The sequence below is a fragment of the Pecten maximus genome, unplaced genomic scaffold (assembly GCF_902652985.1).
Source record: "Pecten maximus unplaced genomic scaffold, xPecMax1.1, whole genome shotgun sequence".
Taxonomy (NCBI): domain Eukaryota; kingdom Metazoa; phylum Mollusca; class Bivalvia; order Pectinida; family Pectinidae; genus Pecten; species Pecten maximus.
Genome location: NW_022982663.1, coordinates 1 through 12,940, shown reverse-complemented (window position 1 = coordinate 12,940; position 12,940 = coordinate 1). Strand labels below are relative to the sequence as shown.

General features: G+C 35.5%; 1 protein-coding gene across 1 annotated transcript; it reads left to right on the top strand.

The window, feature by feature from the left end:
- Positions 1-4,000: 4,000 nt before the first annotated feature.
- On the top strand, positions 4,001-12,868 carry LOC117320721 (ABC transporter G family member 21-like; the record flags this gene model as incomplete). The annotated part of the gene is made up of 11 exons (XM_033875232.1): positions 4,001-4,170; positions 4,412-4,517; positions 4,913-5,013; positions 5,883-6,044; positions 6,146-6,239; positions 7,334-7,391; positions 7,849-8,116; positions 8,703-8,760; positions 10,337-10,551; positions 11,652-11,742; positions 12,732-12,868. Coding segments are annotated over 11 exons (1,460 nt in total), but the record flags the coding sequence as incomplete, so codon positions are not given.
- Between the last annotated feature and the right edge of the window lie 72 nt (positions 12,869-12,940).

Genomic DNA, 12,940 nt, shown 5'->3' with positions numbered 1-12,940 from the left:
TTACTTTGCGCGTTTTAATCATTTAAGGATAAAGCCAAACCACATGTGATTGGTCGTAATGATGGGATAAATTAACGTTAATTAGTGGTCTTTGCAACTGTCCAAAGTGGTCGATATACAGAACAGTGGGATGATCATGTACTATATAGTAAGACCAATGACGAGGACATGCAATTTTTATGAGTCGTGCCCCGACGGGGTCTCAAACTTGTGATCTCGTTATAACCGGAACAAGGACGTTTAGTCCGTTAATCAAACTAATAACACATGCTATGCATTACACATGGATTTTTTTACGTAATGTATTGTAAAAATGAACTGAATAAAATCGAACGAGCATCGACTTTGTCATCTGTTTATTTCATTTAAAACAAAATATTATCAAGTAATACGTGTATATACACTTACATAAAGATATAGTTAAATTGCTTAACATTTACTGGTCCTTTCCAAGAAATCTGGTTATCTGATTGTAGTAAAAGAAAAGAAACAATGAGGAATAGAAAGATATGTATTATATAGTATTGTGATAAAGTGATTTGATTGTTATTTCATTAGGCCCGGTCTCAGTCATTTCATGCGCGTATACTGCGAGACGGAACAATTTTTATGCTTTCTATTTCTATCACGCGTTCATTGTTTGCAATTTACATTGTCTTTTGAAGACCAATATGAATAATTACAAAGTTTGTACTATCTTGAAAACGACACATTTTATTATATTACCACTTCCGCATTGCCAATGTGCAATCAAAATAATGTGTATATATATAATTGTATATCGATGTACATGAAATATGACGGTATAGGTGAAGTCATACGATTAGATAGTGAAGAGTATACAACAATGATTTTGAGTAATTTCCAGAAGTTATAATTGTTACTTGTGGTGAGGCAGCGTCACTGAAAAGCTGTATATACATGTAGCATCTTACTAATTTTCTATTATAACGAGCCGTATACAACATGTAAACAAAGGACTACAAACGAAAACCCGGCACATGCTGGCTTGTTACGAAAAACTGGATGTTTATTTTATCTTCCGTTCAGTGCGAAGAGATTAACAGCTATTCTACTTACCTGTCTCTACATTGGTCAGTAGTTAAACAAAAGATCGATAATTACGTATATACACGCCAATGGCCAGTTTGACACGCATTACCGTAAGCTTTTCACGGCTCGCTACACACCAGGTAAATTTTTAGACACGACCAACTGGTCGTAATTGTGGGAGTACTTAACGTTAATCAGTGGTCGTTGGGACTTCCCAAGGTGGTCGTAATACGGAATAGCGGGGTAGTTGTAATAGTGAAGCGATCAATACAAAGATATATAGAGAAAATATCGGGACTGAAAAAAAAGTGCCCGTAATAGCGGGGTGGTCGTAATTTTGAGGTGGTCGTGAGGTGAGGTTTCACTGTATCTATATTATGTCGCTCTGATACATGATCGTATAAGCAAATAAAATGAACTTATGTTTAGATAAAACGCTTGATATGCCGCGGAAAGCTACTCACGGCTCGTTGCACACCAGATAAATTTGACAATTTGTGAATGGTCGTAATGATGAGGTAAATTAACGTTAATTAGTGGTCTTTGGGACTGTCCAAAGTGGTCGATATTCAGAATAGCGGGGTGATCATGTAACATAGTTTTTATGAGTCGTGCCCCGACAGGGTCTCAAACTCATAATCTCGTTATAACCGGAACAGGGACGTTTAGCCCCATCAGTCAAACTAATAATTCATGCTTTGCTTATATTACACATGTTTCTTTATACGTAATGTAATGCAAAGAGGAGAAACATTTTGGAATAGAAAGATATGTATTACGGTATGTAGTATTGCGATGCATATAATAAATTTCATTGTTATTTCATTACCGGGTATTAGTCATTTCATGCGCGAATACTGCGAGACGGAACAATTGTTACGCATAGAATTCCATGCATTCTATTTCAATCACGGGTGCATTGTTGTTTGCATTGATAAGACCAATATGAAAAAAACGACTCATTTTAATTACCACTTTGCATTGCCAATGTGCAATCAATATGATGTATATATGACAGCATAGGTTTAGTCGTTTGATTAGTATAGTGAAGAGTATACAACAATGATTTTGAGCAATTTAATCATAATCCAGTTATAATTTGTTACCTGTGGTATGGTAGTGTCACTGAAAGGTTCGCATGCCGAGATGACCCCTTTCCCGTGGGCGCTGATCTGAGATAGGTCGTCACGCATGACTGCTGTCCAGGTAAAGTAGGAGGCAATGCGTATGGCTGGCTGTGCTGGCGTTGCTGGTCGATAGATTAGCCCGAGGCTAACAAAACTATAAATTGCTCAGTGACTTAAAAACTGAATGGTGGGTCATGAAAACTTTATGGTGTTGCCAAAACTGAACAGTATGCCCAAAACTGAACGGTGGGTCGCGAGAACTGAATGATTTCGTAAGACTGAACACTCGAATTCAAAATTCAGCGGTAGACCTGCAAACAGAACAGCATCCGCGAGGTATACACGGTTCCTTCACGCGAGAACGCTGTCCGTGAAAAATAGATACTTTCTGATTACTGAACGGTGACACTTGAAGAATGATCGCTAGAATATTAAATGAACAGTGTACCGGGAGGGGTGAACACTGATTTGAAGAATCAACACTAGATTGTCATAAATCAACGATTGTATATAACAGAACGTTTTTTTAACGTAATTGAACGGTCTAGGGCCCTCAGTGTGAGCCACTAAAATTTAAGAAAATGGCGCACAAAATATTGTGATAGCTATACGTTTTGAGAACACTGGTAATGCTCGAATGTTCAACAAGCGTTGCTTGTATTCATTTTGTCTTTAAGATTCAAAAGTAATATACATAGGTACCGATGTATTGTTAAGATACCTAAACCAAACCAAACCATTATTTCAGGAAAAGTATAATGCCATAACAGGTATGGATTTTGATGCTGCATCAACTGAGTAGTCTGGTGAAGTGCTGTGTTGATATAATGTCATCAGTCATTCATTTTAACAACATGTTTAGTAATGTCCAATGTGTATGTACAGTACTAGAAAACTGTGGAAATATAAGAGGAAAATTCAAAAAGGAAATTGGTAATCGCCGTGAAATTAAATCAATTTGCAAATTGATATTTAAAAAAAAAAACTCGTTATATGTTCTGAATTTGTGTCCCTAGCATTACGAATGGTAATCGTACATCAAGGATGAAATCCCATTGATGAATCAATAAGTTCCTCAATTTCTATTGAATAATGTCCGTTTGCAGATATTGTTCTTAAAATCTTGTGATTCACTACACTGTTTTGACCTTCTCAGGTGACTTGGTAAATTTTAGTCATAGTTTATATTGAACTATCCACGTACAAGGTGTGATGTCAGAATTACACCACACGAATATAGACTAAAGACTGCAATCTCTGGTAAATCAATATTAATTTCAATATTTATTTCGCGAACAAATCACTTCAGAGATATTCGCAAATATACGACTTTAAATTCCCGATTTATGAGTCTTTAGAACCATGGACTCCGCGGGACTATTATATCGGTAACAGCTTGCTTGGCCGCCATCTAGTAGTTTGTTTATGCATCTACACACTTACAACTGTATTTGAATGATTAAGGCCACCCTCACAGAGGGTGACAAAACATTTATTAATTATGAAAAAGTGATAATAGAAGATTATGATATGGAATCACTCATACATATATCAAATATCACTTTGATCAAACATAAAATAATAAGCCAATGTGTGGTTAACCAAATAAAAAACCGCCAAGGATTATAATCGCAATTGTCTTTACTTCTAGCGTATTAATTCGAAAATAAACTCCAAGTAAAAATTAGGTGATTTACAGTAAAAGATTCAATCATTTATGCATCAATCATTTCAATCACTGATGTGTGCATATATAATAACAGTTCAATTTCGAAGTATTCATGTCGTTTACGATAAATATTCCACGTTTTCTTTTCCAGGTGTTGGAAAAACAACTCTTCTCAATGTACTGGCAGGAAGAATACCATGTCACTCTGGAGCAATAACTCTGAATGAATCTCCCTTTAATAAAGCACTGCGACGTCGCCTTGGCTACGTATTGCAGAATGATATTTTTCTGTCCAACCTGACGCTATGGGAAACTCTATACGTGAGAAATTATACAATGAATACAAGACATTTAAGTATAGTATGGTGGTGGTCATTTTTAGGTTCGGTGGTCAATATCAATGTAACATTTATTCTGTATTGCTACTACTTCATAATGATAACTCTCAAAAATCAGGCTTTCATTGTTTGGTATCTTGGTTGTTGTTTTTTTTTTAATTAATAAATCATTGTGGGAATTGATAGTTACGGGTGTAATTACTGAGACGAGGTGTTCTCTCCAGTTTACAGCGATGATACGGCTACCAGATGAAATCCCCAAACAGGAAAAGATTAAGGAAATCAACAAAATAGTGGATTCCTTCGATCTACAGAAGTGCTTAAACACAGGTTAGAATTATCGTAGTTACAAGATAGCGTTCATAGCACTGCAGAATACTTAATATGTAGAAGTGTAGTTATCAATTGTGAATTAATAAATTCGCAGTAAGAATGAAATGAGCAAATAGAGGATTTCTTTAGTCTACAGAAGTATTGACTGCAATTTTCAGAAACATTTCAACTTTTTAGCAATAAGAATGAACATTTAAAGCTCACAAACTAAAGCATAGACCGAAAATGTATTACCATGGAGATATTTCCCCAGTTGATATTTAGTCTACATTGTAACTACTACCGCAACACTGGAGCTGTATGGTAGTACTCACATAACATACTCGCTACCATCATAATGATATGGTCATGTTTTCTAGTGTTGCCTTCATTTGCTAATGTTTCAATTTTAGCTATTGGAGATATTGCCCATCCTGGTTTATCTGGGGGTGAGAAGAAGCGAGCGAGCATTGCCTGTGAATTACTTGCAGCCCCCGACATTCTTCTCATAGACGTGAGTTTAAGTCTTCATTATGCTACAATATTAACGACATGCATTTAAAATATATCCATCCTTGCATTTTCTAAAGAGAGCAGAGCTAAGATTGGCTAACTATTTATGTTCCTGTTTCTTCAAAGAACGGACAATAGTAAAAGTAAAGATAATTCTTTATGCCAAGTCCGACACAGTGATTGTCACAACATTGACGATTGTATCGCATCAACACATGTGGTATGGTCAAAACATGTCAGACTGACCACAACCTTGCAATCATCTGGTGCATTCCGTGTTTGATGCAAATGACTGTACAAATGATTAGTTGCAATGTACAACAAACTGTTATTCCAACTATCAGAAGAGCATAACAGTTGCCTTTTTGTTTTGTATTTTAACATAAAGTCATTTAAGGACGGTGTACCATATGTGATGTATGCATGTAGTGTATGTATTTTGGGAATCTCTGATATGTTCCCCTTGGTCTTCTTGTGTTCTTTACTCAAACGCATTGGACATAAACCATGGTATATCTCACTCGGTCACATTATGATTGTAACAGACGAACCAAACCTGCTGAGCGCGAGGTAGTAATGCAACTACCATTTATATAGGCTCCGGTATGGCTTGATCAGGGAACAGAATCCAAAACTTTCCCCGCAAAGGTGAACGGTCAACTAAAGCGTATTAGTGATGTAGTATCAAGGGATAACAAACTTGCTAAAAGGAAGATAAAAGACAATATTCCAAATTTGGTCGTATCTTACGATTATGCGATGGGGCAACATGTACAAATCGTACGCCCTACCTATAGATCCCCAATACCTCAATATACAATCTTCAAGTATTTTTACTGTAACTAATCAGTGTGTCATACATTATCTTAGGAGCCAACTTCCGGCTTAGATTCCAGTACAGCACATAGTTTGATGGTACAGCTTAGAAAATACGCGACAGAGTATAACAGGACAATAGTAGCCACTATTCACCAGCCCTCCAGTCAAGTATTTAACTTGTTCTCCACCTTGATGTTGCTCAATGAAGGGAAGGTAAATATGATGCAGAAAGCTCGGACATGCAATGTTGATGAAATAAGATAAACCTTTGATATTGAAAATACATAGTTGTTTAGTTACTTTTCGCGTTTTAGATGGCGTATTTTGGACAAGCCAATGGAGCAATAGAGCATTTCGCAGGTCTCGGGATCACATGTGGTCAACATCAAAATCCAGCCGACTTCCTCTGTAAGTCAAGTTAAATATCTAAACGTGATATTGTATGTACAGTGTTTAAGAACACAATATAACTAAATATACTCAAATGCACTAGCGACTTTTATAACGATATAGATATTTGACAAACATTGGATAATAATAAAGTGAAAAAAGCAACTAAAAACAAAATGTTCTTAGATACCGTTCATATTAACATACTTTACATAACTGTCTTTATAGTAAGGGTTGTATTACATCAAAAGATGTGATACATTACATAGTTAAAAAGAGCAGTCAGTCAAGCAAATCCTATGTTGTCTTCAACTTACATCTTGTTTCTCTAAATCTGCTGTTTGAGACATTTTTAGTCGGAAACAAGAATAAGATAACATGATATTTAGCTGTAAAATAACATTTCCTAACAAGGTTGTTTTCTAGTCTGTGGAACACTGCAGATCATTACGAAATATTGCAACTTCCGATCATGTATGTATGTCCATTTTTCTCATTTGATAGTATATAAATATATCATGGGTGTCTGTGCAATAGTCCAGAATATTTGACACGAGGTACTGGTAGTCGACCGATATTCTATTGCACACAGCGCGAAGACTCTGGGCTAGGAAATAATAGTTAAACTACTGAATGCATGTTTCTGAGAAAATAACTCCACAGTTTAAGTATTGTTATATTCAGAAGTCATGATGGCATTGCATTGGAGTATTTTTAAAATAACTGAAATACCTCCCTTTATGCCATATTGGTGTAATACTATTCATAGCCGCTAGTGCATTTCAATTTCCAAACCAAGCTAATATGTACGCTTTTATAGACGCACAGCTGGTCAATTGCATCCTATCCATGCCATCTAACAAAAAAATGCTAATTCATAACTTAAGAAAAATTTTTTTTATTCATTTCTCATACTTAATGATGGATTCATGTCTTTGTTAAAAGATGCCTTGCACATACCACTTGTTGCTGTTCATGTCCCTAACAAAATTATGAAAATATATAGAAAACTGAAAATAGCGAATTCACTGTCACTTTTTAGCTATGTCGGATTAGATATTTTTGTAAGAAAATGTATAATTCTGAAATTTTATCTACTTTATTCCATAAAGTGAAAGTGTTGTCCTCGGATGTGATCAAACATGAGGGAGACGTTAGGGGAATTCCAAGGTAAGATATTGATAGATACCGTGTGATTTTTTAATACCACATATTATACCCCACGACTGCCGAATGGCTATTTTGACATTATTTTTTTAAACAGTACGCATTCCAATCTATAAAATTATTCATTCAATAATCTGTGTTACATGAGCACGATTTGTTCAAATTATGTAACTCGATAAAATAATTAGTATGAAAATATTTTTTTTGGCTTTAATGTTTTGAAGGAAACATTTCGGAATGAAACGTAATACGACGTGTTTAAATCTCCTGAAATTGTATATCTTTGATTGTGATTTAATGAGACGACCCTAAAATTGTCCTTTATTACGATTTTGTCTTATTTTTAAGTCTGATTTTTTTTTTGATTTTTTTTTTGATTTTCCAAGATCTCACCCAATCATTTTTACAGTAAAGTTGTTTTTTCAGAAGGTTTGCTTCTAGTATTCGTTAATTACAAAAGTGAATCATTTTTTGAAATTGCAGTCGCGGTGAAGCTACCCAATTGTCACACAAATTATGACAATATTGAAGGAGAGAAAACTCGACGATGGCCCACATCATTATGGACCCAGTTTAACATGCTCAGCTGGCGATCCTACAAGCAGTCGAAGGGAAGGATACTGGACAAGTTTGAGATACTGCTAGCAGCCATGACAGCTACTTTTGTCAGCATTACGTTCTTTCAGACAGAAAATTCAGCTAGCACCGTCCGCGATAAAATGGGCTTGGTAATAATCTCTATTTATATCAAATAAAAAAAGGTTATCAAGATTTAAAGACGGTCCTTACCTTCGGATGTTGAATTGATAGCATTAAAACGTTGCCATAAATGACATGCCGTCTTTTGGCTACACCAAAACAGTCTTGCAACCTCGCGTTGCTCGACAGACGCGGTATTTCGTAAATATATAAATTTAAAACCAAATGATGATTTTTCAAGTGATAAAGAATTTGAGATCGTGCATCAACGGTTTTACGAAATGTTAGCTTTTAGAGAGAAAACCGCGAGTAAATTCAAAACAATTATTTTTTGTTTAATGAAAATATCTTTGAATTTCACAAGTGACTGATTCGATTAAATAAATTGGCAACTAGTCCAGATATCATTCCAAAACATAGTTATAAATGCAAAACATCTGTATAACCCACCAGCAATTGGTTGTTCGACAAGGTAACCTTATTACCTTTCATTATTTGATAAGTGTATTTAGTAATTTTGGTTTGGTAATAAATTAACGTATTGTCAATGAACGAACTAAATATAAATGAAAAAAAAAAGGAAATAAGATATTCACATTATATTTGTTGTTTTAGGTGATGATTTCCCTCATTTACTGGGCCTTCAGAATGTTTGTAATGGCTATCTTGGGATGTGAGTATCAGAAACGTTCTTACGCAAATATTTAAGTGTTTAATTATGTTCTGCACGGGTCTGTTTACTTCTACGTCTGTTTCTGGTACTATCCTGTGTTACCCGGACAGGAAGCTCTGATGACAGATGTGTTAGTCCTAGGGGTTTACAGTTGTTAGATAGAAATCTTAGAGATTTAACGTTGTTAGATAGGAGGCGAGCTTTGATGACAGATGTGTAAGCCCTTGAGGTTTACTGTTGTTAAATAGAAGGCGAGCTCTGTTGACAGATGCGTAAGTCCTAGAGGTTTACCGTTGTTAGATAGAAGGCGAACTCTGGTGACAGATGTGTACGTCCGAGAGATTTACCGTTATCTAATGAAAGATTTATAAGTCTTAGAGATTTAACGTTGTTAGATAGAAGGCGGGCTCTGATGACAGATGTGTAAGCCCTTGAGGTTTACCGTTATTAGATAGAAGGCAGGCTCTGATGACAGATGTGTAAGTCCTTGACATTTAACGTTGTTAGATAGAAGGCGGGCTCTGATGACAGATGTGCAAGCCCTAGGGGTTTACTGTTGTTAGATAGAAGGCGAGCTCTAATGAAAGATTTATAAGTCTTAGAGATTTAACGTTGTTAGATAGAAGGCGGGCTCTGATGACAGATGTGTAAGTCCTTGACAGTTAACGTTGTTAGATAGAAGGCGGGCTCTGATGACAGATGTGCAAGCCCTAGGGGTTTACTGTTGTTAGACAGAAGGCGAGCTCTGATGACAGATGTGCAAGTCCTTGAGATTTACCGTTGTTAGATAGAAGGCGAACTCTGGTAACAGATGGGTAAGTCCCTGGGGTTTACCTTTGTTAGATGGATGGGAATTAAGCTCTGATGACAAATTTGTTATCACCAGAAGTTTACCGTTGTTGAATTGAAGGGAAGCTCTAATGATAGAATTGTTATTCCAGGAGGTTTACAGTTTTACATCTGATGGAAAGCTCTGCCTACAGGTTTGTTAGTCCAAAAATGCCTTAACGGATTTTGATCATTTTATCTGAAACACCCATGTGTGAAGGGGAACTAATTGTGTTTAAACTGTTGATCTGAGTCATCGAGGCTTCTTTCAATAAAATGTTCTCAATAATGTCTCCTTTTTTTAACTTGGGAAAAACATTTTTTTTTTTCAAAACAGTGCTGCGTCTTCCGTAGGTTGTTATACCGAAAGGGAATCGTCTGGATCATATATATGTCGTATATGTTGGACTACTTTCTGTTATGTTTTATTATAAGTTCCTATCACCATAGAGGCAGCGGAAGGGGACCCAATAGATAAATACAGATAAAACGTTTTAAAACAAAAATCTACACAATTCATCTTTGGAACAAATATAATTGCCGGTGGGCGATAAGTTCTATATTGCTGACTCTATCCGGGCTTCGAACTAATAATCCTAACACTGAACATTCTCGCGGATCTCTTTATGAATAGCCATTATTGTTGTAGCCATTCCGTCAACTGTTTATGATATATTTTCCTGGATAATGGAGCATGATTCACTTTAGACCTATATATACGGATTTTTTTCTCTTTTTGTTTTGACAGTTTACGATGAGCAGGCTGTTATTCGTAAGGATCGAGCTGCCGGAGCCTACCGATTGTTGGCATATTACCTCGCCAAGATAACCATCGAGATCCCCCTCATCATCTTCGTTCCCTTCCTGTTTAACACTGCCGTGTACTGGCTGAGCGGACTAGGAGGGGTGGACGGTTACCTGGTGTTCGTTGGTATCGGTACGCTGAATTGCTTATTGACACAGGTATATATCAAATGCTTTAACATAGGTATTGAGCAATAACTGTTTTGGTATGAAATGGTTCTGAATCATCGGTTAATGGTGGAAATATGTTGATTGATAGTTTTTGGTCAAGCAAAATAAATATACGTAATTATTGAAATCGCAGTTCCCTTCTTTGCAGTGACTTGTGTATACAGTGTAGATACATGAAAAAGGATTTTGACTATTCTTGTGTTGTTAGGCTATTTAAATGATTGATTAATAGGGATTAACGTCATTGTTTTGGTTATAACCGAGCCGTGGACACACGATTGAAATGATGAATACAACACTATACTATATATAGAGGTTACACAACGAGTGGTTGTTGGATATGGAATTTATTTCACACGAGTAAGTTATTTTTTTTTAAGTTACAAAAGACACGAGCTTTAGCGAGTGTTTTTTGCAACTTTTAAAAAATAACTTACGAGTGTGAAATAAATTCCATATCCAACAATTTCGAGTCGTGTGACCTGTTTCTACCACAATAATATCGGCTTGAATTAAAGGGAAACGTGGCCAAGTATAATTTCGCGTATGCAAATAAAGTGTTCCGTTGACGTCCGGGACCCGGTGATGTTACGTCATTAGATTATTGATGACGTCAATAACAATTGCAGCTATGGTCAAAGTTCACCGTGTTAGCCAATCAAAATGCGTACAGAGTTTATACCACGTGTGGTATAACAGATTGTTAATCAACAGCTGTAATGATAACTGATGGTCTGAGAGTTGATTAACACAGGGTATTGTGGTAGAAATACTATTAACTATATACCAATATATAACCGTATCTATGAAGCTACCAGACCAACGAATTCCGTCTACCTGGGTGTTCATTCGTGATTTAATTTGTAAATGTTTTTAAGAATATCTTGGAAATTAATTATAAGTTTAGACATAGATGAATGAACTTTTATTTTAATTAATTTTCTCGCTGAGTTAGTGTCCTGTATTGCACATGTTGTATATATCGTTAGCTATACGCTTCTGACGTTCAAAAGCAGAAATGCAAATTATACTTCTTTTATCTCATATGTTTTATATCAGAACTATTTTGTTGTGATTGTTCCGTTTAGAGAGTGGCACACATCCTTGGTGCGGCGATAAAGGACCCTAAACTTGGCATTATGACTGGAAACGTAATCTCCATCGGGGGACTGGTTCTAGGTAATCTCATTAGTATATATCGTAACAATATCAATGTTCTAGGTAATCTCATTAGTATATATCGTAACAATATCAATGTTCTAGGTAATCTCATTAGTATATCGTAACAATATCAATGTTCTAAGTAATCTCATTAGTATATCGTAACAATATCAATGTTAAGGAATCAGTTATATACGTGATGCTTGTAATAATCATTCATGACATAAGTTAAAAACTTGACATTGCATTTTATGGAGGAGTTTATCTTCAAATGTGTGCCTATAATATACATCAGTCATCCAATATTGATCCAGATTGCAATGTTACCAGTCCATTATAAAGCTGCCTTTGTAAAAATTGTCTTGAAACTTGTTTCTCATTCTTGTTTGTATAATTCATATGTTGTCTATATATCGTTAAAAGAAAACTGACAAATAGAACACTTTAAACTAAGGATGACCATGGAAATCTGTTTTTTGCTTATCATATTCCATTGCAATACTAAGGATGGCCAGTTTGTTGTCTATGCATATAAAGTTATCTAAAGTAAAGCCGTTGGTTAAAATATGTATTAAAAAAAGTAGTAAATTTGCTTGGGAAAAATAACTTCAACTCTGATGGCAACGCATTCCATGCAATATTACATATCATAAAGTAATAGAATCAAATATATCCTCCTTAATCAACATGGTTATCTAATGTCAAGAATGGCGACACGTTAAAATTCAACAAAATACCTGTAAAACACATGTATAACTTATTTAATAATTACAGCTGTCTGTAGTTTATATTTACACCTATGACAGCAAAATGAGCAGAAATTCAGTAATCACATTTCTATATTCGAATGTTACCAATGCCTTTCAATAACATTTATTAGATAGTATTCGGTTTAATCAAACTTCATATCGCCCTGTAACAAGGGCCATAAATGTATTTAATACTTGTGTTATAGAAAATTTTAGAAACACAAAGCTTACTTATGATACTATCTTTAATGTATACAGGGGGTTTCCTCAAGGTCCATCCACATGATTGGCTGTTCTGGATGAAGTACGTCACATTAGTCCACTACCCCTACGCCGCTACTTTGACATATATACTGAAGGACACACCTGACTTGTGGGGAAAACAAGAGTTTTAAATTTGAAAAAAATTTTTTAAAAGGTGATTTAATTAATGGGTTTTTCCCCTCCCGGGATTTTAACATTTAATT